The 26,855-nt window shown below is 46.3% G+C and overlaps 2 protein-coding genes across 4 annotated transcripts in view; both read right to left on the bottom strand.

The window, feature by feature from the left end:
• LOC107320025 (uncharacterized) overlaps window positions 1–16,117 on the bottom strand; it is a 32,644-nt gene extending 16,527 nt beyond the window's left edge. Inside the window, exons 1-8 of the mRNA XM_085516353.1 lie at window positions 15,992–16,117; window positions 11,133–11,191; window positions 6,038–6,136; window positions 5,397–5,504; window positions 3,385–3,566; window positions 3,107–3,296; window positions 1,641–2,173; window positions 218–344 (exon numbers count right to left, since the gene is read on the bottom strand). Of these exons, the coding sequence (XP_085372479.1) occupies window positions 218–344; window positions 1,641–1,710 (197 nt within the window). The 5' untranslated portion in view covers window positions 1,711–2,173; window positions 3,107–3,296; window positions 3,385–3,566; ... (2 more) ...; window positions 11,133–11,191; window positions 15,992–16,117. The remainder of the gene's footprint in view (window positions 1–217; window positions 345–1,640; window positions 2,174–3,106; window positions 3,297–3,384; window positions 3,567–5,396; window positions 5,505–6,037; window positions 6,137–11,132; window positions 11,192–15,991) is intronic.
• Window positions 16,118–16,307: 190 nt separating this feature from the next.
• Window positions 16,308–26,855, bottom strand: part of LOC146758361 (uncharacterized) — a 28,062-nt gene continuing 17,514 nt past the window's right edge. For all 3 annotated transcript variants that reach the window (XM_085516350.1, XM_085516349.1, XM_085516347.1), the window contains 2 exons: window positions 17,601–17,902; window positions 16,308–16,504 (listed from right to left, as the gene is read on the bottom strand). In XM_085516350.1, the coding sequence (XP_085372476.1) occupies window positions 16,415–16,504; window positions 17,601–17,876 (366 nt within the window). In that variant the 5' untranslated portion in view covers window positions 17,877–17,902 and the 3' untranslated portion in view covers window positions 16,308–16,414. The remainder of the gene's footprint in view (window positions 16,505–17,600; window positions 17,903–26,855) is intronic.

The following is a 26,855-nucleotide window of genomic DNA, read 5'->3' as shown; positions in this document are numbered from 1 at the left end:
TAAAAGTAACGGCAATAACTGGGAGGATCTGAAAGAGGTCCTTCGCTGTCCCCCCACCTCCCCCTCCCTTTTTTATTTGCCTGAGTGACAGAGGATTTAAATGCAAAGTGGATCTAATGCACACCCTGAAGTCGGCTGGCAGTATGCAAATGACCTGTCAGATTAAAATCTGAATGAAAGAGATAACAAGCTTATCTTCATAACAAAAGACTCTTACGGGCAAACTATTTGACGCAGTGTTGATGTTTGTTTTAACCCGTGGACTCTGGACAGTGCAATATTTCTGGGGCTCCGGTCCCCAACGCTTTGCTCCCTGTGCTGCACGCGTGTGTGTTTGCATTGCGCTGCAACAAAAGGGGAGTGCTGAGATAATAAGAAGGGGAGAGGAGGGGGGTGGGGGGGAGAGAAGACTACTAAAGGCTCTAGCGTTGCTTTCAAAGTCTTTTCTGGGGGTGCCAAACAAACCAGCAATAGGTCAGCTCACGCTCGCGACCAGCGCTACAGCTGCAGTGAGAAAAAGCAAACACAGCAGCGGGGGAAAGAATTAACGGAGGGGGCTGGGGGGGGGGGAGGCGGGCGATTTATTCTTCCGGCACGTGCAGAGGGGCTGGGGATGGATCAGCTGTATTTATTCTGTGAAAAGGGGAAAGAAAAGGAGGCAAAAGAGCAAAGCAAGTTTCTTCGCACCAGAGAAAACAAAGATTCTCAATAAAGTCCCCATCACCACCCCCTCCCAGCAAAAGGGGGAGAGGAAAGAGAAAAAAAAAGAAGAAAAAGCTGCAGGTGTTTGTGAGGGGTCTGTATAGAAGCCACGCAGGGTATTAGCAACAGAGGAAAGTTCCCTTTGGAAAAGGAATAGATTTGCATTTCTTAATTTAGGGATCATCAGCAGGCAAGGTGCACAGCGAGCATCCCTCCCACAGCACAGGGCTTCAAAGCGAGTTGGGAGAGGGCTGGCAGTAGGGATGGGTACTCACATTCTCAATGGGATCTGGCCCCTGCCATCACCCCGCTTCCATTTCCTCAGACAATGAGGAGTGCAAGCTTCTTTCCTAACATTGATCCCCTTCTGCTGGGTTTTGGTATTTTAGCACTTTCAAATGCATTCTAGGCTCCATGCTGACCCTCCCAAGAAATCCAAATGGTCCTTTCTGGTGTGTAGCACCTTGCTGATGAAAGAAAGTCAGACTAAACAAAGATCATAGAATGGCTTAGGTTGGAAGGGATCTTAAAGGTCATCAAGCTCTAACGTCCTGCCATGGGCAGGGTTGTCAAATCTAGATGGTATAAGGAAGGTCCTCATTCAAATTAACTTATGTGTATGTATTACAAAACTACAAAACCATGGCAGTGTAACTATAAACTCTTACACCCAAACAGGCAAGGAGACTTTGTCAAGTTTTCCTACTGAAGTATGGAAGTTTTGGAGATAGATGTTCACCGAAACCCCATCCACTTGTCAGCTTTAAGTCCATCAGGGATCTTCCTTTCAGGAAGATCAGCTCTTCAAACCCAAACACAGAGGGCTAAGGTGTTCTGTGGTGCTCAACAAATTGTAGTCCCCTCTCATACACCCCATGCTGGGCTGAAGCACACGCTTGAGAGCAGAAAGGAGAGAAGTTCTACAATGTCAGACTTACCGTAAATAAGTGTATTGAGATCTGCCTGCAATGTGATGCTCTGAGGAAGCACAGATCCATCACGTATCATTTGCAGTGAAGCAGAAATCTCCAGAAGGACTGAGGAGGGCTGGATGAGGCGTGATTTATGTGGGATATTGGCAGGAGCACATTCCAAGTATTGGCATGCTCTGCAACAGGAGCCACGGTGCCTTCACTGCTTGGCTGGAGAGAAAGTCACACACATGCCAATGCAATTGTCCAAGACCTATTTCAATTTATGTTTGGCAAATGCAACATACCATGAATGGCCAAGCTGGGGCTGGAGAGCGATGCTTAAGGGCAGCCTTTGCACAAGACACCTTACCACACGTGCTCTGAGCTGCTTCTCGGCTCAGTCCTGCGCTACAGAAACATAAATGCTCCAAAGTACTCCGTGGGAGACAGCTAGGAAGGAAATCCAGTGTCTCCCATGAGACAGGGGAGCATGAAGCCACAGCCCAAGGACAGCCCTCCAGGGAGGTCACTGCGCTCCGTGAGATGGCATTTCAGTTCTGGAAGGGAGAGGCAGAAAGAAACATTAGAGAAATGCTTAAAAAAATATATATTAAAAAATAAAAAATGAAGGGGGATTTGTACACCATAACATTTATTCATTGGGCTTCCCCCAGCCCCCAAAATACCCCTGTGATCCTGTCGGTCCCTTTGGTATTGCTTCTGCTGTGTCCTGGTTTTCTAGCACTGCTCAGATTTGGGGTGCTGGATCTTGCTTTGAGCTGATCTGACCCAAAGCACATAAGCAAAGAATGCAGATGCTGATGGTGAGATCTGCAGCCTCAAACATGCAGTGCATTTGTTCTGGTTGAAGCGTATAGGAGTAGACTGAACAGCCTGGGAGGAGTAATTGGTTCTACAGCTCTCACCACCTTTTATGGCTATGGAGCATCTATGAGCAAATTGTGACTTCCTAAGATTTATTTAAGGCTTCTTCCTATTCGCACTGTCTGTGGATATTGCTATACTGCCTACCTTAGTCTAGGGGCAACACAGCATTGTGCATGGAGCAGCTCCTCAGCCAATGGGTGCTACTCTCTCCCAGTTTTGGGGTATGCAGGGAATGGGCATTCCCACATCAAATCTGCTTGGCATGAACAGCTCATGCCAGTGAAACCTACTGGCACAGACAGGCACAGCGACCAAACAAAAGCAAGAATGCAGCCAAAGGGGCTGGTGCAAAAAAAAAAAAAAATTTCCAATCCTAGAACACTTTGCTGCCCTATTTTCCACATTCCAGGAAACAGCTCAGCTGGGCCCTCTCTCCCACACCTACATTTTAACAGCTGGCTTGACAGCACAAGCTTACTGTGCTGCCAGCTCCTGTTGTTATCATGATGCCTACAGTATATGAGCTTTTTTTCCCCTACTGTTTCAGTTTTAGTTCCCAAATGCTATTGATGAGATGATGGGGGTGAAGGGTGCTTACGTACACTTATCTGGGTGCCCAGTTCTGGGAGGCTGGTGTCTAACAGCTCATTCCAGAGGAAGCACAGAAGTTTGGAGGAGGAGCTTCATCACTTCAGGACCCAAAACAGGCACCTTAAAGGTAGGCAGCACAAATGGTCTCAAATTCCTCAGCTGGAAAAATGAACATCTGACCTTCAGAGATCTGTGAAAAGCCTGAAATGTAATGTATAAGTGTCCAAATGGTTGCAGAAACAGAAAGCAGGCAAAAACCTCCAACAATTCAATGAACCTTTCAACAGACCTCGTTTCCAAGCCAAGGTCGTTTTTTTGGCTGATGTGTTGGATCATGACCTCTAAATCTTGGACAACACCATTGCAAGGAAATAACACATTTTTTTGGTGATTCAGAGCAAGGGTTTGGAGAAAGTGTAGTCCACTCTACTCTGAACAGGAATCCAGGGATATTCACTGCCAAGAATAAACCTGGAACAAAGAGATGAGTAGGAATGTAAAGAAAATTTAGGTCCTGGTTGCAGGAAACTCTTTGTGTTATGATATTTCCATCTGTATGAATAAGAACTGATCTACCAGCATATTTGAAGAGTTAGAGGTCCATTGGGACATACCTCTGCTGAATAGAGAGCTCCCCAGGCAGCACAGCTCTGCAGCCTTTGGGGGCTCACCCTCACTGTTTGGGGGTTCCTCCAGCCTCCAGTCCCACCCAGAGGATCCAAACCTGTCCTGAGATTTACCCTCAAAAAAAGGAACTTCCTGGGAAAGAGCAACCCTGATTCCACCACAATCAAAAAAGTTCAACACTCAAACCCCATCTGCCTTAATAAGGGCCAGTATTTCATGCCATCCTGCCTGTTTTTCAAGTGCCTTACTCAACTTTGGTGCTATATAAACAGTAATAAGCCACGAACACAGCATTCCTGCCCTTCTTCTTGACGTCATCTGTTTGCTAGTGGGTTTGGTTTGAAGAAACAGTGGTGAGCAAAATCCAAGCGCTAATTAAGCCTACAGGGCACATCAGACAGACCCGTCCTTGTGCTGGGTATTCACTCTTGGTCTTTTCTCAGTAATAATTTCAACCAGTGACATCCCCAGCTGCCATGACCCAACACAGCGCATTTGAGCAGTGACACACAGCTTTGTGCTGGCTCCAGAAAGGTAAGATAGGATCTAGAGAGATCCCACCAAAGCTCGGGTGGGAGGGTGAAGCCAGACGGCTGAGAGAAGGCAGACAGCGCATGACAAGCTGGAATTAATACATATATATATTCTCTTTTTTAAGGAAGAGGCTCCACTGACGGGAAATATCTGGACACTGCTGCACAGCTTGAGACCAGAGCTCCCTTACAAGGTACCCACACAGAGGACCCTTGGAGCCCTTTGGCTGTGTTCACCCAGAGGGAGCTGTAAGCTGAGCTGCTTCCAAACAGATCTTCTGAAAACAGACAGCATCTTCCCTCACTGCCACACCAATTCCCCCTACCAAATTGTGGGGCACATGGCCTGCCTCCCGCCCTTGGCTCCCCAGGTGATTCCATTGACTGGAGGTCCTTTGGTTCTCCCTCAGAACACCTGGCACAAGAAATGCTGCCTGCCATGGCGTGGAGTCTTGGGTTCACTCCTGGCTCCTGCACTGCTTTTTGCCAGCTCACTTCACCTATGACCTCTCCATGCCTCAGTTTCCCCAACTATAAAGCTGACAATAAAGCAACTCCCACTTCCTCTCAGCCGTTGTCTTTTAGTTGTTATGATTTCTTCCTTTTATAACGGCAATGAACAGACACAGCCAAGATTAAAATCACCAAGTAAAAACATACCAAAAAAAGGCACTCCTGCACCAGACAGTACTGAGTAGAGACTGTAATCGCTTTAAACTGGTCAGCTTATGTTTGTGTTGTTTTCTTTGTTGCTTTTTGCCAAAGCATCAGCACTTTGTTAATAATTCCCTGCTTTGTGGGGTTGTTTTAAGCCCTCAGTCATTTTCGGTTGGATGCAGAACAGCAGTGTGGCTGTCAGATCATCACAGAATTGTTAAGGTTGGAAAGACCTCTAAGATCACCAAGTCCAACCCTAAACCACCCCACCATGCCAATAACCACGCCCCTCAGTGCCACAGCTCCGCAGTTCTTAAACACCTCCAAGGATGGCAACTCCCCCACCTCCCTGTGCAGCAGTGCCAATGCATCACCACACTTCCTGAGAAGAATTCTCTCCTAATATCCAACCTGAGCCTCCTTTTCCCACACCAGGCAGCTGTGCAAACAGTCAAGGCACTGGGCAATAGACTCAGGTCCTTACCTGTATCTTCCAACCTGCTGAGCCATTTACAGACGTCGCTTATTTCAACCCCTTTGGTTACAGGAAGAGAGTGGACAGAAGAGAAGCTCAGTGGCACTGCAGAAATAGCTAACATACAAAAGCCAGAGATAAAAAGTTTTATGAATAAAAAAAAAAACAATACAGAAAATCCCCTTGCATTCCTGAATCATCGGGAATTGACTGACTGACACTCTTGGCCATTTAAGTATGAAATAAATAAAGAAGATGTTGTTCATTTTGTGCGCACGCCTAATCCCACATTCTCAATACAAATGCATTTAACCTTGTCCCTTTAAAAGAGCTCTGGACAATCAGAATCATCTTTACAGAAGACTGCGCCTGCTTTTAAATTAGCTTTTTAAAGAGCAGCCATTCTCTCTTTCCCCTTTTCCAATTCCCATTCACAGTCGGAGCAGATAAACACTGTCAGGGCAGAGCATGAAGTCCTCCTGAAGTTTAAATGGAAGTTTATATCCTGCAAAGGCACAAATTTACCCACCCTTGTGGTGGGTAAAATTATGGTGCACCAATGGTGACATTTGTGTCGTGCTTTGAAAATATGGGATGGAGAATGCTATAGAAATGGTATGACCACCGCAAGATGAGGCAGCACTGCTCACCTCAGCCCCTTTCAGCCCAGCATACATCTGGAAAAGAAGAGTTCTGCACGCAGCCTGCTCTGTCTTCATGTACAGCTCCTGTTAGACCTGCTGCAAGCTCTGGAGAAGGGGGGGAACAGACAGGTTATCTATACTAAAACTGCTCTTAAAGTGTGTGAGAACACTGCATGCTGTGGTCTGCAACCAAATTTCCCAAAGAGCATCCTGAACAGTTTGTCTGCAATCTGAAATGAGCATTGATGGGAGATTGGTGCTGGTTTACATGGAGCAGCCCCTTAGCCAGGCACCAGAGCAGCAGTTCCGAGCCCTCATGGGCAAACTTCTTACCCACTAAAAACGGCTTTTCAGACACAAATGCTTTTCAAACAGAAACCTCTCTCTTATATATCACTATGTCTCATTTAAGCAATTTTTCAGGACAAAATAAGGAGTTTAATCAGTAATTGGTTCTTCACCACCAAAGAAAGGGTCTGGCTGTGCCTTCTTCTGGAGCACTGGAAAAATAAACATCTCTTTAAGCTTCTAGGGCAAAGTGAATACCCTCCTCAAGCAAGGCTGTGCAGCTCCAACCAGGGCAGCCTCAAACCACAGTGTCGGCAAGCTGAGCACTGACATCAGATGTGCAACTCAGGAGAGCCAGGTGGGATCATCTCCCGGAGAAACTGCTCTGAGCATTCGGATTGAAGCATATATTACGAGATATGACAGGGAGAATAAAAGCATGGATTTGAGAAAGAGCAGACAAACGAGCAAGGAAAAACCCAGCTGCATGCGCAGAGCGAGGGCTGTGTGTAAGCTGCAGTCGTGCAGCCGCAGGCAGGATTCACAGATATCCACGTTGGGGAGAGGGGGTTCGGTTGGCTATTTTTAAGGCTCACGGGATCTGCTGTGGGCACATGGCTGGGTCTGATGCAGCACCGCGGGCTCCGGGCGAGCCTGGCCAAGCACACGCGCTATCTCCCCATCTTGCTCTCTGCAGCAGTAAAGCACGGCTGCTTCTCAAGAGCGCTAAGAGGCTAAATTCATAAATATTTGAAATTTGCTCTAAGATCTCCAAGGGGTGGGAATCCAGCCTGCCAAACAACTGCGGCGCGCTGCACCTTCCAGGCACGGTGAATGTTCTCCAATTAACTGCAGATTATTATGTTTAGAGGAGTTAAAATAAACTCCTGGATTCCTACTTTTTGCAGCCGGGAGGGTGCAATGGTCCCTCCTGTGCCATGCAAACAGCATTGCTGGGCGCACCAGTGAGGGGTGCTCCAACCTGGGGCACCATCCAGCACTGCTCACCGCCCTCCTGTCCCACATAGGGGAACTTAGTTGGGATCTGAGCTTCTTTAGAGGCTCCCATCCTCTCTTGCTCTCAGCATTTCACTCCAGTGCTTTACACAGAGGGGGTAGGAAGGGAATGCAGCAGATGTCACACTGCTGCTGAGCGTTCCACTCACTGTTGGCAGCTCCGTGCCACAATCGGAGCAGTGGTCATTGCAATGGAGGGCTGCAGATCCGCGACTCCGGGAGCAGGAATCAGAGCCATGCAGATAAGGCTGTCATCAGAGATAACAGCAGTCAACAACCCTCGGCATCATTATCTCCGCAAAGGGAGAAAAGCAGGCAGCTCCCTTAATATACAAAGCGCGCCGGGCATATACGTCTCCTTTACAATGATAGATGGTGAGGGATAAAGGGGAGATCTAACAGAAAGCCTTCAGCCTGCCTCACATTCTCCAAACAGTGCGTTCCTGATGGCAGCATGCAGCCTCCCCCCCGTGCACCTCTCCGGCCGGGTGCAGCAAAACAATTTCACTGACATGCATCTAAGTGAGGTCTTGGGTTTTTGGTTGTTTTTTTTTTTCCCCCTTCCTTTGGTTAATGGAATTTCTTAAGATGGAATAATGAAGCGGTGATTGTCACCCGCGCCTCACTGCAAGGCAAACAAATTGGCTGGATCAGGCCTTTTTAATTTGAAAAAATAAATAGAATCAACGTGAATTTATTTGCAGTGGGTTGATTGCACTCTGAAACCATTACACTGCTAAACCTCTTTTGCTTCACAACCAAACTCCGGGAGCAGAGAGCTCCGATGCTGAGCCACCCCCAGTGCACAACGCAAGGCTTCCCAGCACCACAGCCAGTCCCATAGAGACACTGTCCCCACAGCTCCGAGAGCACGGAGGTGACATAGGGAAAGGAAAAGTGGTGCAATCCTAAGTAAAATATCGAGGGCTGACTTCTTTCTGCGCATATCTGAAGTGAGAAGAAGCGCAGAAGGGCATTTAATTAAATCAAAGGGTAAAGGAGGGGGCTGCGGTGCAGCTTGCTATTATGTTACAGTTCACTAAAATGAAAACTTATTTTTAAACCTCTGGTATTAATTTGAGATTATTCAGATACTTAATTAAAAGTGCAGCATGTGTTAAATATTATTTCAACATAGATTATCATCAAAACCCTATGTAATAAGATCCTTCAATGCTTAGAGCGATATTTTATGCAAATTTTCTATGCCACCAAATGAAGGTCTCTTCATTATTATTTTTTTTTCCCCCTTCTTCATTTGCAGAAGCCAGGCAGGAAAAGAAAGTTTCTAGAACAACACAGTGCCACAGATAACGCAGAGCAACAGACAGCAGCTCAGCAGTGGTTGCATCCCCACATCTGTCCAGGCAAAACCCTACTGGAGGGGGAGAGGCAGAGCTCAGTGCTCCAGGATTGAGCCCTCTGCCTACTCCTGAGATGGGATCAGATAAAGTTTATGGGGCAAAGATGTTTCCCTGTGTGGGATTTCTCCCGTGGCCTTCGCTCTGCAAGGAGTCAGTGAGGCTGATGGGAGCATCCGTTGTAGGATCGGGGGTCAGCACTAAGTTTAACATGCCCAGTTCCCTTTAAAATTTATAATAATAATAAATAATAACATATTACTTGCTCCAAGTGACAATATTTAGCCCCAAAAGGAAGCAAATGAAAGAAAACCAGAACAAGCACCAAATACTTACGTCTACTCCCCACTTCTACACTGGTCCCATCAGCCCTGCCACCAGCACACTGCTTGCATTGGCTGTGGCCAACCAGCACTGCTCTTTGCCTGAGCAAAGGCTTCAGTGCTTCATGTGAGCTTAAAAACAGTGCTGACCCCAACAGTCCTGGGCTGTGAGGAATTGCTGACCGTTTTTAACACATAGAACATTGTCATTTCTCTATATAAGGGGACTTCAAACAGAATGCCGCTCGCTGCTCAGCCTGAGCGCAATGCACTGATTTTCTAAATACCAGGATGGGTTTCTGTATACGAGCAGCTGCTGTCACAATATGGGAGAAGCACTACTTTCAGTTTGAGGGATATTTTGAGCTGCCATCAGAGAAAAAGCACACCGCTTTCAGAGCACCACCGATCAAAACCAACACCAACAGCGCATTGTGCCCACATCTGGAGCCCCAGCATGCGCATACCCCAGCTCTCACGGGCTCCTCACCCTGAGCTGATGGCTGACATGAGATTTGGGAGCCCCGTGTAATGATGAGCCGTGCTCAGCTGAGATACACCAGCCCTGAAAATAACGCAGCAATAGCAAACGCTAAGACAACATTACAGCACTCGGTCTCAGATCGCGGTCAGAAGCGAGCAGCACCAGCAACTCAAACAAGAACTGATGCAAACAATAATTAGAAATGATCAAAGACAACAAATCAAGCAGCAGAATGCAGCCATGGCTGTGCACTGAGAGCCAAAGGGGATTCCTCTGTGTCAGATAGGGATTATGAACATGAGCGTCCTTGGAGTGAACTGCAGAAAAGGTGCAATAAAGTGCATGAAAGACAAGCAGAAAGCTGAGGAGCAGAGTCTGTCTGTAAGCCTTGATTCTGTGCTCTCTGCTGCACCCCCTGAGCACAAACTCTCCTAACAACGTGCTCCCCTTCTCCTTGCCCATAAACCCAGAGCCCGGCACCAGGACAGACAGCAGAGCAACAAATCCACGGCAGATCTGGAAGGGATTTGGTTTTGTTTTGTGACAAAGAGGGGGGAAAAAAGTGATAACCGCCTGTACTGAAATGGGAGAATAAGTGCTGAAATAAGTGAAAGAATGAGCCGTGCAACCTACCCACAGCTTCATCATGAAACAGAGACCCGAGCACAACACGATAGATCATCTTGGGTTTCATACAGAAACAGAACACAGACAGAAAGCTGCTTTCACAGGAACCTCCAGGCACGACACGCGAGTTTATAGGGATATTCTTTAGCGGGGATGTTTTGCAGCATAAGGATTGCGTTGTAGATTTCGTGGTTTCTATGTGTTTTTCCTCTTTTTTTCTTTTCTTCCCCCCCGTCCGAGAGTTTTACTTTTCTTTTTTTCTTCTTTAATTTTAATCTTCCGACACGAAAGGGAAGTTCACCAGGACACCCCCCCCAACCCCAACACCGGACAGTCTCGGGCCGGGCGCCCTGCAGCCGCAGGAGCCTGCTGCCCTCTATCGGCCTCCGCCGCTCCTCCGAGTTCGGGAAAGCCAAACCCTGCCTCGGCTCCGCTGCTCTGTAATTAATGACTTCTTGGACCGGCAAATCCCCCAAGGAACGGCTGATACTTCTTCTTATGTCGCTTGCAACCCTCTGACAACACAGCCCAAAGGACAATACAAATATACAGCTTGATGAAGCTGTTAAACAAATACGAAATGCCTGTGTTTTGGCCCACCAGTCTAAACAATGTGATAATGGCAATAATAGCTCTATTCACAGCATAGCTTTCCCAGTACTGGCTCTTGTAAACTTTCACTATCTGAACTGTTAAACAAAACTCGGGCTCCATCAAGGCCCTTTGTGCCTTATCATGTTGCTTTCTGCACCACAAAACGATCCCCCAAAGTGAATAGGACGCCCCAAGGAAAAGCAAAGGGGTTGTGGGGTTCCCATAGGAGCAACTGAGCAGATATTGGAAACTAATAAAGTAAAAGAGATGGGACTTGCAGCAATCAAAAAGGCTGGAACAAAAAGAGTGGGGCGGGAGGAAAGGCACCAAATCACAGCACCTGTGTGGCCACCTCCTCACAGCAGGGCTCGTCCCATGCCCTTATGGCTTCTGAAATGGGTGCTCACCTCTGTGCAGCACGAGGGTTGCTCTCCGTCCTGTCCTCATCTCCCCTGGTGATGAAAATCTGGAGAAACGCCACAAAATTAAGTTAAACCGGCATGAGTTTAGAGCAAGATTTCCAAATATAGGCATTTTAAAGGGTGAACTGTTGTTCCTCTTAATAACGTACAAAATGTTGGGGTCAGTCCCGCTTCTACTGAAGCCTGTGTCAAGCCCTCATAAATACACGTACACAGATTGGTGTCTGAAGAGAAAGGGAATTACACGCATATGTGTGTGTCCAGACTGTATCAAAGATAACAAATAAGTGCGTTCTCCTTGCACAAACATGTGGATTGGGGTAAGCACAGCAGCACAAGAGAAAACCCATTTTATTCTTCCAGGCATTTGAAGCTGAGAACACAACCAGCAGGCACTGCAACTTCCAGAGGAGCAGCACAGACTGGAATTTAAAGCCATTTAAAAGAGTGGGCTGCTTCAGCAACGTCAGGCATCAGCTCACACATATCAATGTGTCCCAGCTTGCAGGTAACAGCCAGGATGCATAGCTCCCAGCTCCTGCCTTTAACTTTGTAAACAAATACATCTCTACAGACACTGCGCTGCTCTGCCCGTATGGAGCTCATTAACAGCTGGGTTGTACTCAAAATCTACAATTTACAGCATGTGCAGGGGAAATTATTTTTCGGACGCTCTCTGGCCCTGCTTCTCTGCAGACAGTGGAAGCCACCCACGTAGCCTTGTGTGCTCATATTGAGCGGTGTTCCGAGCTGCCACATAGAGGTTTTCCATTAACAACCGCTGTTGGCCTTCACTGATCTTAGAGGGGTACCTGCAGCGGTGAGGGGTGGGTGCTCCATCCCTGGAGACACCCAAGGTCAGGCTGGACAGACACTGAGCACATGATGGAGCTGCAGGGGTTCCTGTTCACTGCAGGATGGGGGCTGGACCAGATGGCTTTTAAGGTTCCATCCCAACTCAAACAATTCTGTGAATCTATGAACATCATATCCCAAGCTGCAGCACATCATCTGTGAGCTGACTGCACAGCCCCAGCTCTCCCAACCTGCTCTCCAAACGATGCCGTGTATCACCATGTCCGTTCATTACACCAAAACCTCCCTCAATCACTCAAAACCTCGACTACCCAAAATTCTCCACCACTCCCCCATTATGCTCAGATAATTGAGGTTGTACGGGGTGCACTTGCAGCCAGTTAGAAGAGCACGCATTATCTTTCAGCTGATACAACTATCAATAGCAAGCGTACAGCATATACTACAAAAGCTTTATTGTGCATATGGAAGGAGATAGAGATGAGATACGGTTCTGGGAGGCAGTTTGTCTAGTGGTTACAGTACAGAGTTGGGTGTCATGAGACTGGAGTTTTAATTACTGCCTCTGCTACTGACTCCGTTACTCAGATAACCGCTCGCTGTCTCTGCATGCCAGCATCCCTCCCTGCGAGAAGGGCACGGAGAGAATTACCCACCTCTGTCAAGCACTTTGATATCCTCAGATAAACGGCTTTTTATGCTCAGCTGCTGAGTGGTCCTGTCCATTTAATTGTGTTTTTAAAACTCTTTGGAAAGAAAGGACTGAAAAAAGCCAGCCGAAAACATGGGAGAGGCAGAGTTCTGGCTGCTGGGGGTTGGCACGGAGCTCAGGAGAGCTGCGCTGATGTAGATCCAGTCCTACCTGGCCCCTAAACAGAGGTTGCCAAACGTAACGTAACCAGCACGAACACGCTGTACTGTGCTAGGTACAAACTACCAATGCAGACTCTTATTTATTGCAGCACGTTTATGGCTCCAGCACAAACCAGCACTCAGTATTCAGATGAGACTCGCACAGCCTTCACAAAAGCAATCATCTGCTGGTGCTTGCTATTCTCTGACTGAACCCATTTTGCTCAGAGCCCCAAAACTTTCCTCACACAGCACTCGTCCTTCCCTGGGTGAAACCAAGCGCGTCGCACGCAGTGTGCCTTGGCCAGGCAGGGGGCCAGGCTCAGCCAGCATAGCACAGCTCTGCTGTGGTACCATTCCCAGGTAAAAATGCACAGAGACAATAGAACAGAAAGGTCTCAACATAGCCATAAGCCTGCTGGTTGCAGGTGAGTGGCTGCGGGAGCTCTCCATACAAAGCCATACTGCTAGAAGAGCTGGATGTTGCTGGTAATCGCCAGCACCTGAAGTGCTGCTATCTCTCTGCTTTGTCTTACAAGCATCTGGAATTCTGGTTTAAGGCTTTTGCATGCGGTGATTTCTGTAAGTCGCCTCCTCGGCTGGAGAGCTGAGGTGAGGGGGGAATATCCTGCGGCCGCTTAAAGCCTTTTATTTCTCTTGTAACATGGACATCTTGGAGAGCAGATTAGCCAAAGCAGAGAAAAATAAAAAGCAAACGGTATTACTGGTGACCTAATCCTTCCTCTTAGAAAAAGAAAGGGGAAAGAAAGCCTCTTGTGATCTCCAAGGAGGAACTTGCCTTGTAAACTAGTCTCCTGCTTGAAACAGAAACAAGAATGGGAATCCTGATACAGAGAGGCTACCAAAAGCAGGAAACAGCTTAACGGAGCCGAGATTTTCTTTGCAGTGCAACACAGGGTATTACACGGCCCTGTCTCCGTTAGAAAAATGAGTGGTGAGAACTTAACAGGTTATGAGATCCTTTGGCCACAAAGAAATCCAAACACGGTTATTTTTATACAGTAGGCAGGACCCTAATCTACATCCAAGTTTATAAACTGTGGGCTTGTAGTTTGTTAGAGGGATTCTGTTACGCTCCTCTCTCTTAGGTTATTGCATTTACAGCCCTTCCAAACCTGCCCCTCCATAAAACCAGGAATGCTGCCCCTGCCCCCACCCCTAAGGGGCACAGGGGCAATCACCATTACAATAACTAAATATTTGAAGTAGGGAACCATTTTTACAGGTAAACACCACTTGGAATAAAAGTTTGCACTTCCTAAAGCACTCAGACAAAAGCACACTGGCTACCGCTATCCAGTACATAAGGACACGGAGGTTTGGGGTAAGCAAAGTGGGAAGCCACCACATAAACCTCTTCACTCCGACCCCTCAGCCCTCACTTGGACCCCCAGCCCCTCAGCTGCACCAGGGCGGACAATTGGCCCATTGAGCCCCAGCTTCAAACAGCTTAATCGCTCTTAATAGCTCATTTACCAGATAAATGCAACTTCCCTTCCTGCACGCATATACCCATGACCAGGCTGCCGCTCTCTCCATTTCTCATTGTTGGGAAGTACCATGAGTGGAAAGGGGTTTTTTCTGTTTTTTTTTTAATATATATATATATATTTTTTTCCCTTTCTGCAGACTTTCAGTTTGTTGCCCACTGTGCTCAGCACCGCTGGGTCATTGCTTCACCTCACAGCGGACAGTCTTGAGAGCTGCTGTTCTCAAAGCAGTGAAAACCTGAACCTCAGGGAACACATGCAAACAATGCAGTCGTGGCTGCAGCCAATTCATTTTTTAAATACTAGGTAATATCTTCAGATTTCTCTCTTGGCATCATTCCCCAGCTCCTACCAGAGTATCTGATGTCCACAGCTTCCTACAACATGGTGGCAGATGCCATTCTGATAGAACAGCAATTCCTTCCTGACCCAGAGGGTTACATCATACCACTGAAATGCGAGATCAGATCCAGTCCAGCTACCTGTCTGTCTCCGGGCTGCCTATCAATTAGCATTAGACACTAATTTGATTAAATCAGCACGCTGAAATTTTATTTGGTTCCACCTAAGGAGGATAATTCCCCCTGCGTGGTCTTTGGAACCCACTAATTTTCCAATGCAATGGGAAACACAGGTTGGGATTTGGAGGCTCTTTCTTCTACTTGTTAACATGTGAGCTGAAAACCGCAGTAAAAAATAAATCCATGCAACTTGGTAGAATGGGACTTGCCAGATGAAGAGAAAGCAGCTTTTACAGAATAGCCCAGATGGAAAAAAATGTATACATTTAACTCTGAAACCTGAAGTGTTCTTTGAGGGAAAACGAATACGTTTTAGCCTTAAAGGGATCACAGACTGCAATTATATAATTCTTGTCAACTGATGTTAAAGATAGGCTGGAAAGAATGTATGCTGAGGCCCTGCAATAAAACGAGCTCCTTTACTCCTTTCAAATGTTTGCAAGCCTTGGAGGTTATCCAAAGGTCGAATACAGGAAAAGTCTTGGTGAACAGAAAACATAATCATGAGCTTTTTTAATATGGGCTCTTTTTGTAATAAAATAAAATTATTGTAAGGGAAGGGAGGGCGGGCTCTGTCTCCTCAGATCTAGGGCCAGGGGGCTGAGCTCTGATCAGAGGTTGCTGTTCTCCCCTCCCCGCCTGTCACTGCCCCAGAGAGAAGGCAGTGTTGGTGCTGGGTGCACTGCGAAGGGCACAGAAACCCCTTTGATGTCACAGCAGGACAAGGGTACATTTCCCACTTTACCGGAGGCACTGCACTGTGATCATGACAATAGATATGACAATATGGGAGATGCACACCAAACCTTTTTTGGTTCTGATCCCACACTACCACCTTGTTGCCAGACTGCTCCATCACCCAAACACACCTATACCTCACAAGCTGAGAAAATAACCTTAGAAGAAACCATATTTCCCTCTCAAAGTCATGACACCCATTCTAATAGCAATCTGCACTGCCTGGGAAGCATGTCATTTATGCTGATGATACCACTGTAGGTATTGATTCTAATTTCTTGACTTTCTTGTGGCCTTTTTCTGTCTTTCTACCATTTTCAGTCTGGATGGAGAAGTCTTTCCCATTACTTTCACCAGATCAGTAACTAAAATTAGAAAAACAAAACAGAAAACAGATCATACTTACCAGTCATACCCCGACAAGGAATGCTTCAGAGCTGGAGCACACTGGATAGGCTGCAAGCAACTGCATCTGCTCTGCTGGGATGTGAAACTAATTCACATTAGCAGTACTTTCGCAGATCATGACTTGGCCTGTGGGGCATGGCAACATGACCTGACATTTGAAATTATTTCTTTTTTTTATACCATTTCATGCCAGCAACATATTTTCCATCACAATCAGCTCCTCACCCTCCTTCATCATGGATGAACTGGTGTGGAGCTGTCATTTCACAAAGCCAGGAGACAAGGGCCTTCAAGCCCATGAATGACACTGCACGTGGAATGCGGCATGTCTTTATTTTTAATAGTGTGGGCACTTACAAAGGGGATGTAATGGGAGTTGTCAGGGTATGAGCCCCACTTCAGTTATGAACCAACCTTCACCTCACATCACCTCTCTCTTCTCCCAGTCCTCCTCCTCCTGTTGAGTGGTGTTCTTTGGCTTTAACCACGCACTCCTCCTCATCTCTTTGAGCTGAAAAGTCAAGAGTAAATGCGTGAAACGGTGGAAAAACAATAGAAGAACACACCACTGATACTTAGAAATAAGGGCAACCTCTGCACATTCTGATTTAAGGAATAGTTTCATCATGTTCCTAAGTCCAGCTGATCTCCATGAGACATAGAAGCACACTGAAACACACACCAAAGTGCCCATCCTGAGCAAAGCTAATTCCAGAATCAGGGGTAAATTAAAGGAAGATGTCCTCTAGCAAAGACATGCACTCAGGGCAGTGCTGGGGCCCAGGAAACAGTGACGGAATCAAGCTGACCCTGCAGACTCAAAATGAAATCAGAGCCCGTGGAGACGAGATCCAGATTTTCCTGCACACAGTCCTTAGAGCTGAAGGTGGATGCTTAAGGGTGCACAGGCAACAACTGAGCTCCACACATGGGAACAAACATGTCCAAAGGCCTCACACCCAACAGCAAGCTGCTGGTTGCTGAACATCTGATAATTTGGCTCTGACAGCGGGCACTGAGCCCTGGCAAATCCCACTCCCAGCCCTGCTGAAAATCTGTCGCCACATCATCAATGTTAAAAGACAGGCTTTTCAAATGGGAAAAGCACGTTTATCACCCTCGGTAAACTCACGGACAACACAAGGCATAATTGCTCAAATGTCAAATAAAAATTCTTGGCTGAGTAAACACCATGCGTGGACCCTTTTTGATCCCCAAATATGAATGCTTCAGAACAGGATGAGCATGTGGCCAGTGGGGCTGTAATGGAGAGCGCTCTGAATCCTTAGCTCTACCAGGTGTGATAAAGTACCCCCTATTGTGGAAAAAAAACCCACCTCATCTGAAAGACAGAGGGAAACCAGATGGGAAAAGAGCACAAACCCTCTGGAGATTGCAAGGATCTCACCCCCCCCCCCCAACCACCACCACCTTTTCCTTCTCTTGCATCCAATATTCCCAAAATAACACAATCTCCCACAGGTCCAGGAGAAGTCTTATCTACCTGAGGCATTCAGAGGGCAGGGCTGCAAGGGCAAGTTTAGTGCTGGCTGTATGAGCCTAACTCAAGGGGCACCAAATGGGCACTAATGGTGTAGGGCCTCTACCTCAGCTATCGCTGACTGCAGCACCTTGGCCACTTCAGATTTTGCTATTTGTTCTGCTGCTCGGATCACTTCAGCAACTCCTTCTGCCTCTGGGTTTCCTGAAGCTTCCACCGCTGCTCCATCAGGGCTGGCCACCTTCAGACTTTCCATCTCTTTTGCTGCAGTCACTTTTCCTAAGGCTGGCGATGCTGACACATCCTTCTCTGCAACACTTGGCAGCAGCGTTTCTGTGTCCCCTGCACAGTCCCCAGCGGAAAGGGCAGCAATGAGATCCATCCCAGGGGATGTGCAGAGCCTGGAACCTGTTGGTAGAAATGCAGAGTGAAGCAGCATGACTATAAAGAAGTCCAGAGCCATTACAAGGGGTTGGTGTTGAGACCTGGAGCTCCAGTGCCTCTTCTTAGGTGGATTGTGTAGCAATTTCTATCAGAGAAAACAGAGTACAGATTCCAAGGAACATGCAATTCAAATGTGCTTTTATTTATTTAGTTATTTTGCCAAACCATCATACTCTGGTGAACTTTCTGTGAGAATAATTCCAAGGAAAGCCCCACAGGTAGGGAACAGCAGCCTCCAGTCAGGCACAGTGCACCTTCTCCTGGATTTCTGCACCAACACATCTCACTTCTGACCTGCAGCATCCATTCTGTGCTCCCTGTGTGCAGCCAGGCCATTCTGCTGGGACACTGGGTCACAAGTCTTGCACTGGGATGTTCGTCCAGTTCCATGGTCCAACCATCAGCTCAAATAGGTGACATTTGACAATGAAAGGATTATTTCTGGTAGATACACAAGAAACACTGGCAGAGGAGATGGATAACATTGTCTGATACATAGGTCAGCTTGTTTGTATTACAGAGATCCCTTGTCAAATATTACCCCACTGACAGGTCAAAAGGCAGGTAACGGTAATGCTAGCAAGTAACAGTTATCACAGCAGACTTGGAGGAACCTCATACCACAGATGCTGCTCCTCATTAGCAGTACCTTCTCCAGGACAAGTGGAAGAGGTGACATGAGATGGAGTAAGTTTCATGAGAGCATGAAATCAAGAGCCAGAAATAGCCACCAGGTCTGTCCATACCAACCAGACTGGACAAAGACTTCACACTTTGTTTACTCCACTGCGTTCTTTCCCTTCTTTTGCATGGAGCCCAGTACAGCACTGGGACAGCAGACAATTAGCTTTTGGGCACACAACGACCCAGCAGTACAAAGGGATTCCTGCAGACAATGTTTAGAGACATGTTTATGCTGTAAGCCTGCCAGCACAACACCAGGGTTTGCCCACATCCCCGAGGACAGAAGGCAGTCACTTGCTCATGCCACTGAACAAGCTACCTGCATATCTGCTTCATTAACTAGTAACCCCGTAGGCCGTCTGACAAGAACATACTTCTTTTTCCTCTGGTAATTAGCCCTGAAGGCTGGTCACGCTCACTGGCCATGAAACGCTGCAACAAGCAGCCTTTTCATGCTGCCAGCCTTACCTTTGTCCCTGCCCATTCCGATTGGCCATGGAAAGCAGGCATGATGCCTGCACTACCACGGGCATCTCTCAGCAGGGCAGAAATGAGCTGGCAGGGGTAGCTGGATGGCATCTGCAGAGACTGGGAAAAACGTCACTCAGGAAAAACACAACCAGCTCCATGAGAAGGGATGGGGCCAGCTTGAGTTGTGCTGGGAAGAGGAAGGGTCTTATGAGGCTCCAGAGATGCTGGAGGAAGCAGAGGGCTTTGTGCAAAGAACTGAACAGGAACTCTGCTGGGAGTAGGACTTTGCTGCGTGCTGCACATGCCAGGCTCTGGTCCCAGTTAGCAGTAGTGTCATGAAAGCAATAAAAGACCTAAATCTACTTGAACAAAAGTGAAACACCTCCCAGAGTTCCTGAAATGTGGGCTGAGTTAAGCTAACGCTGACATGGATGCAGTATAAGGGATTAAAATGTTATTTTTAAAATTACTCTCCTTGTCAGAAAACAAAGGAGGCAGGTTAGCAACACTCACCCCCATCAAAGATGTTACGGCTCTGAAACGAAGCGTGCATAGCCCAAAGCTCCAGCTTTATGATCGCGTTTCCCCTCCAAAATATTTTTGAGACAGATTCCAGGCACTTCAGCAAGTAGAACAGTTCAGAGATTAAAAGCAAACATATTCCCAGCAACTCTGGGCAGCCTGCTCTGGCAGCAAGACCACAAACCTGGGAGTGAACTGTGCTCTGACTTGAGATATGACCTCCAAGAAGTCACACCTGCCTCCCTGGCCTCAGCCCCTCATCCGCAGTGCTCTGCTGCAGCCTTGGATGAGAATTTGCAAAGGTTGCTCCCTATTTTGTTCTTCCTGAGGTCTGGTCACCGCAAGGATGATCTTTCAAGGAGCTTGCTGCCTGCACAGTTTTTCTGTATGTATACATTAGCATTTTGACCCACATTTGCATGGGGACTAATTCAACCTCACAACCTCCAGTTTAACCTCACAAATTGCCCTGAACCACCAGAAGATTACCCCATGTCCCCAGGATCACAGGTGGCTCTCGGATCACAGCACATCACTGAAGCCCACTCCCTGCCTGCAGCACTCCAACACCATGGTTGCATTCCCAATCCGAGCACTCGCATGCCTCACTCAGGATTATGCAATTCCAGCACCTCATATTTGCTGCACAACCCCCACTTCCTCTTCTCAGTGCTCCATTCTCTGCTCTGTGGCAATTTCATAGAATTATTTGAATTGGAACAGACCCTTAAAAGCCATCTGGTGCAACTCCCTGCAATGAACAAGGACACCCACAACTCCATCAGGTGCTCAGAGCCCTTCCAGACTGACCTTGGCTGTCTCCAGGGATGGGGCACCCATCACCTCTCTGGGCAGGCCGTGCCAGTGCCTCACTGGCCTTAGTGCAAAAACCTTTTCCTTCTATCCATCCTAGTTTCCTTCTCTTGGGGGCAGCAGCCCGTGAGGCCCCTGTTAAAATCTCCCCCACCACTTGGCAGCTGTGTCGTTTGCCCCCAGCCCATTTGTTTATGTCTGACTAATGCTCATTGCTTCAAAATGAGTTTGAAACTAATGCTGTGTCTCCCAATTAAATGTTTGATAGAATGACATCAAAAGCAGAACAGACAGAAAAAAAAAAATGATTTCCCATTGATAGGCTCGCCACGCTCTACAGAATTATAAGGCTCCAGTTGCTTAGAATTTCACTTTAATCTTCTGAATTAAAGCTTTCCATGCTGCTTGTCTTCCCCAGCTGGGATTTGGGTGAAAGTTTCAGTTAACACAGTTTATCCAGTGCGGAAAACTTTCAACCCAAGTTAAGAAGAAATAAATAAACTGCTATCTATCTCTTCCAAGCTTCTGGTCAAACAGCCTCAGCATGATAGTTTGCAACACTGCTTTCGTTTTGGAAGGAAGGTCATAGTGGTGCCAGAGAATAATATTCCTATAACACACGGAGAGCAACACACCTTTGTGCTGTGAGTCCCTGAAAAGTGAGAGTTTGCACACACTCCATTTGTGATAGTTTGGCAGTGAAAATATTTTTCAGAGTTCTGGCTTTGTAACCTGAATATTCCTTTTGTGCAGTTTTGGTGTTCTTTAATGTAATCTGTAAAAATAGCCAGTGACCTTTAGTGACATATAACAGGCTCCTGGTTTCCTTCCATGGTTTGAAGACTTGAACAATAGCCCCAAAGAAATGACTCATTACTACACTCACACACATACTCCATGCCTGGGAAACTGCTGGCTGTCGGTCAGCAGGAACAAGAAGGAGATTCACAGAGTTCCACAGTGCGATGGGCTCCAGCAGTTTGGGGACTCATATATGAAAGGCCTACCTTGCAACCAGCCAACCTTGCACCAGCCATTGCTACAGACACCAACAAGGAAGGGACATCCAACAAGTTTTGGGTGGGAGACATCTGGGGAAAGGTCACTCTGGGTTGCCAGGGGACTTAGTGGCTGCACTCACTGAGCTCTCAGCATAATGCTTTCCGTGCTCTGAGCCTCCTGACATCTTAGCAACCTTTCAGCATGGCAGAGTGGAGGATCCATATTCCCCAAACAACATATCCCTTTAGGTAGGCCAGGAGCATCAAGTTACCCTCATTCTTACAGGGGGAGGAAAACTTCATAATCCTATTAGCCTGCATTCACTTGATACCAGCTTTTAACACGTGTCCTGTAACCTCAGCCAGAAAGAAACCTTCAGCAGCTCAGCTGGTGGAACTGTTGCCTTTAGACCACAAGCAACATGCTTGAAATCTGAGAGAGGAAATCTGCAGGTTTCTGAATAAATCAGGATTCTGGAAGTGGGGTCAACCTGCGGGCTGACAGTCACAATATGACAACTGCCAGCATTCAGGGGAAGCAGACAGCCTGCAATGAGTTATGTTGTCGCTCTGAAATCCCTGTCTCCTGAGAACTTCTACATGGCTGCCAATGCTGCTATTTGCCCAACACAGCCATAGCATTTGGGTCATTAAACAATACTGATGGCAATGCCCGGAGAACTCCAAGCACCTATTGTAGTATCACTGAATTCCTCCTTTGATCACCCTGGTCAGAAATACCTGATTTTTATCACTCCTTAATAGCTCCCAATCAACTTTAAGAAGTTACCACAATGCTCATGGTAGAACCTTTGTCAGGCTGGGATAATCATTGACAAAACCAGAAGAGCAGATCTCAGCAGCTCAGCACTGTCAGCCATTTGTGACCTTCTGGATGGCCTCGCTACCCCAGGGACAGGGTTTCAGCTTCTACCTGGAAGATTGTTCTGTGTTAGAGCAAAAGAGGCTGCAAATGTAAAAGCCATATTCTCAGGTTCCAAAGAGCCAGCAGAGATTAAGAAAGGCAAGAAAATGTGAAGCACATTTGAGTCATTCCTTGGGGATGCACCATGCCCTAAATATACAGTAGGAGCTTGCATGATCATATGCTCTTTTGGGCCACTCAATAGAAACAAATCTGTGGCATACTTAAGATACAGAAGCTGTCACCCTTTTTGTGTCCCAAATAAACCAGAATACACCAATACTTACTACATTTTTTCCTTCAAAGCTCTAATTGATGAGTGTCTACTGAACCCCGAGCAGCTGCTTATTCAGTATTACAAGCTTCTGTTTCAGGCTTGAAGAAGGACTCAATGCTTCCAAGTTTACCTAAGCTCTCCAGCCATCCCAGTTTGTCTAAGATATTATCTCTACCCATAAGCCTTGTCCAGCAGTAAGCAGAAAAGCACATTGTTTGTTTCCAATATCTCTCCGTTAAAGGGAAATGAAAACTCAGCACTCCATTGAATGCTTCAGACATCAAAATGGTCAAGAGTCATTTGAATGATGCTTATAAATGACAAGAAATTATAGAAGTTAATATTATTTTACAAATGTATGCTTTCCTGTACGTTGATGTGTGGCTCTCAAGAGGCTCGAAAACTCCTAGCAAACTCTTAAGAGCCAAAAACATTGAAAATGAGCTTTAAGACCAAGACCTCATGGACTTCTCTGAGAGAAGGATCCATGACAGATCAGAATCCATGACAGCTTTTAACTTACAAGTTATAACCACTTATAGCAACTCATCTCTTAAATGTGTGGTCATAACCCTGTGCTTAGATAAGGATTTATTTTGTTTATTACCTGAATGGTGACGAACACATTTGGAATTTTTGGATGGGCACTAAATCACAAGGCATTACCTTGAAGCAGGTGAGTGGATTTGATGGACATCTGCATGGTTCCTCTGTCAACTCAGGTGACTTTCTAAAAGATGAAATGATATCTGGGATTTACAAGACTTGCATGTTCTTGAGCAGTGAGAAAAAAATGGCAATTTCACCTACTTGCAAGTGAAGTACTTCCAATAGGCAGGTTGGCAAAAGCAACATAGGAACAATGAATTAAAATAAAAAACAATTTATGCATTTACCCTTGAGTAGCAGCTGTGTTTGGTGGAAGTGGTGCTTTCCTTCCTCCAATATATGCCCGCATTCACTTCCCTCAGGTACAGATCACAGACTTATTAATCCAGTTGACTTCATCTTGGATAGTTTATGAAATCGTAAGGGCTTTCATTCTCTGCTGCTTTTGGGGAATTTTGTAGGCTTTCAGTGCTCCTCCTCAGGTCAGCCATGCATGATTAAACTAAATTCCCTTAAAGAAGACCTCTGTTTATTATTAAAACAAAAACATTAAGCTATAAAACATTAAAGTGTTGTTTAATGACCATTATGGCTATATGAGAGCCAGATGGAAGCTGCTCTGTGCTGTCCAAGCTCAGCTTCCCAGGAGCGATGCTCCATGCGATGCGCACCCTCTGAGCAGCACAGAAAACACACAGAGCAGCTCCACCACTCCAGGCTGCTCACTGGAGGTCACATCCTCAACCCAGCATACAGTCAAGGAGACACCCATCTCCTCTTGCTCTGGATGGGACAGCAGCATCAAAACTCCTCCTCATTATCTCCTTAACAAAGTAACCACTCATTGAGTCACACTGCATCTGCTCCCAGAGCTGCTCCTGAGCTCTACCTCACAGGATCATTAAGGTTGGAAAAGACCGCTAAGATCATCCAATCCATCAGCCCATCCTCACCATGCCCACTGACCACATCCCTCAGTACCAGATGTCCACAGTTCTTGGACACCTCCGGGGGTGGTGACTCTACCACCTCTCTGGGCAGCCTGCACCAATACATCTTGCCAGTATCTTTCCCAAAGAAGCCAGTGGTTATCTTGCTATGATGCAAATAGGAAAAGGCTTGGACAGTACATACATTGTACGGTAGCAAAGCCCATACAGACCATGTGCAAAGAGTAATAACTGAAACTTTTCCAGAAAGCAGATGTCCTGGTGTGTGAAAGTAATGCCTGTTCACTATCTAGCCAATGAAACAACTTAAAAGTAATAAAGGATAAGCTTCCATTCTCAGAAAAAAAAATCTATATGAATCAATAATCACATCTGTAGCAAGCATTCTATTCAGTGAGCTCTGATTATCAAAAAATCCACAAGAGTAAGCAGCCAGATCATTCACAGCAACAACCAAACAGCTCTCCTCTAATTGCCACGTTGGGCCAGAGAAGCAGAGTAGGAAAAAACTCAAGCAAATCCCCACTGGATTCTTTAAGGAGGCTCTAATCCCACTCCTACTGTCAAATGAGAAATTCTGTTCTTGCAGGAAAAGGATCTTCCTCCCATCGCAGAAGCTTCCTCCAGCATCTGAGCTGAGCCAATTGCAAATGCAATCTTGAACCTCTGCCCAGCATGATCATCAAGAACTGAAACTTTTGAATCAGAATGATATAAAAGATGCCAATAAAAATTTCTTTTCTGCAAGCCCTCCTCTGATGTCTGAATCTTGCCCCATTTCCCTTCCAGCCCAGTTAAAACCTGTGCTGTGCCAAATCCCAGGGCAGACCCCACTCACAGCATTTCTGACACAAGCCAGGGAGCAGTTGAAATTACAAAAGACAGTTCTCATGAGAACCCCCGGATCAAAGCAATCCACCTCCATTTGCATGAACTTTTAGATAAACATCCAAAAAAGTTTAAAGTTCACCGAGGGACCGACCCTTCTCTGCAGTCACCCTCACACAAACACAAACCCCACATTTGCCATTTCTCTTTATGGGTGGTAAGGTCTTTGGGGCAGGCACCAGGATTTCCTATGCACTAGGGAAGAGCCAGCACCATCACCCTCTGGTTCTAGACAGAGACTGTGCATCTTTCCACAGTGTAAATAATACTTGTCAACAGTCCAGCTCTAACATGTCTTCATTGTGACCCTCCTTTCATCTGTCCATGCTACTCAGGTCAAATTCAGGGAGATCTGATGTGAACACGAAGCATGAATGGTACATCCAAACGATCAGAGTTTGGACAACAAGGCCCCAAAATACAACAAAGCTCATCTACACATCACTCAATCCTCCTTTGCTCTAACCACCAGATGTTCTCCATTCAACTACCTGTTACATAGTGAGCTTCAATTAAACTGCCACGATCACAGCACAGACTGTCATAGCAGGGATCTACTTTTGCCTTGGCATCCTACTTCTGGTAAAAGGTATAAGATACAAAGAAGAAGCAAAAATCCTGTGACAGTAGATGAGGTTCAGGCGCCATAACCATGGGCTCAAAAATCTCTCTTTTCCCCTTTATAAAAGCCAGCAGTTTCACAAAGACTCAAACAATGGATTATCTTCAGGGTTACTGTGACGTGACTATGAAGCTTTCTCATCAAACTGCCAGTGGGGAGGGAAAGGGAAAAAAAAAAAAAGCTTTCTGAATCAGGCTCTTATCATTTATACCACATTACAATCCAAAATGAAAAATGACTTGCTCCAGATTTGATAGAATAAAGCATCTTGAGATGCCATAGAAGTACCCAATTTTCAATAAAGACATTAAACCTAAGCTTCAAAAAAAAAAAAAAAAAAAAAAGGGAATAATTACATCGTTTTTTGCTTTGAGTTTTAATGTTAAAAGTGTCAATTTATAAAACTAGGTGAACATCCACAATTCCTAAGCAGACTGCAGCTAATTAGACCCCTTTTGATCTTTTATTTTGCCCAGAAGCTTATTTAACAACTTTACACAAAACTCAAGGTTTTGACACAGTAGTGGACTGGGGGAGGGGGGAAGACTGCAGAAGAGAAAAATCCTCTCTGCATTTTGCTAAGGTGGAAGCTCATCACCTTCCCAGGCACATATTCTGTCAGCAGAATGCTTTTTAGCAACATGCTGGACCACCTCCCATCAGAGCTATCAGCATGGAGACGCTATAGAGAACAATGTATTCCTACACAAGCAGCATCTGCTCTCATTGCAAAGGGTTATGCAGAGGGTCTGGTGGAAGTGAGGGAGACAGAGTTGGCCCACACTCTGCTGTCCTGCACCAAAACAAACCTTCAAGTGAGATGGCTCCATCCTGGGGCAGGGGAAGGATTGGACTTGACGGTGTCAGTGGTCTTCTCCAGATTTGATAATTTTATGATTCCATGGATTTTTATGACATCAACCTGCTCCTTAATGGGGTATTCCCTTCTCTGGGACCTCCACATCTCTCAGGAGGGAAACAGCAGTGAAGGACTGCTAAGGACAGGAATTGCCTTACCTCATCCTGAAATGGAACATCTCAGGACTCATGCACACAGACCCCAAGGAGCAGCCAGCCAGCCTGATCCAAGAACAGCTGTTGGGAAGGCAGCAATAGGAGGAGACGGGATGGGGAATTCCAACAGCACAGCACAGC

This window comes from Coturnix japonica, chromosome 15 (genome assembly GCF_054131305.1).
Source record: "Coturnix japonica strain WE chromosome 15, WE-NBRP24, whole genome shotgun sequence".
Lineage (NCBI taxonomy): Eukaryota > Metazoa > Chordata > Aves > Galliformes > Phasianidae > Coturnix > Coturnix japonica.
Note: the sequence above shows the minus strand (reverse complement) of the source record. Positions and strands in the feature narration are given on the sequence as shown.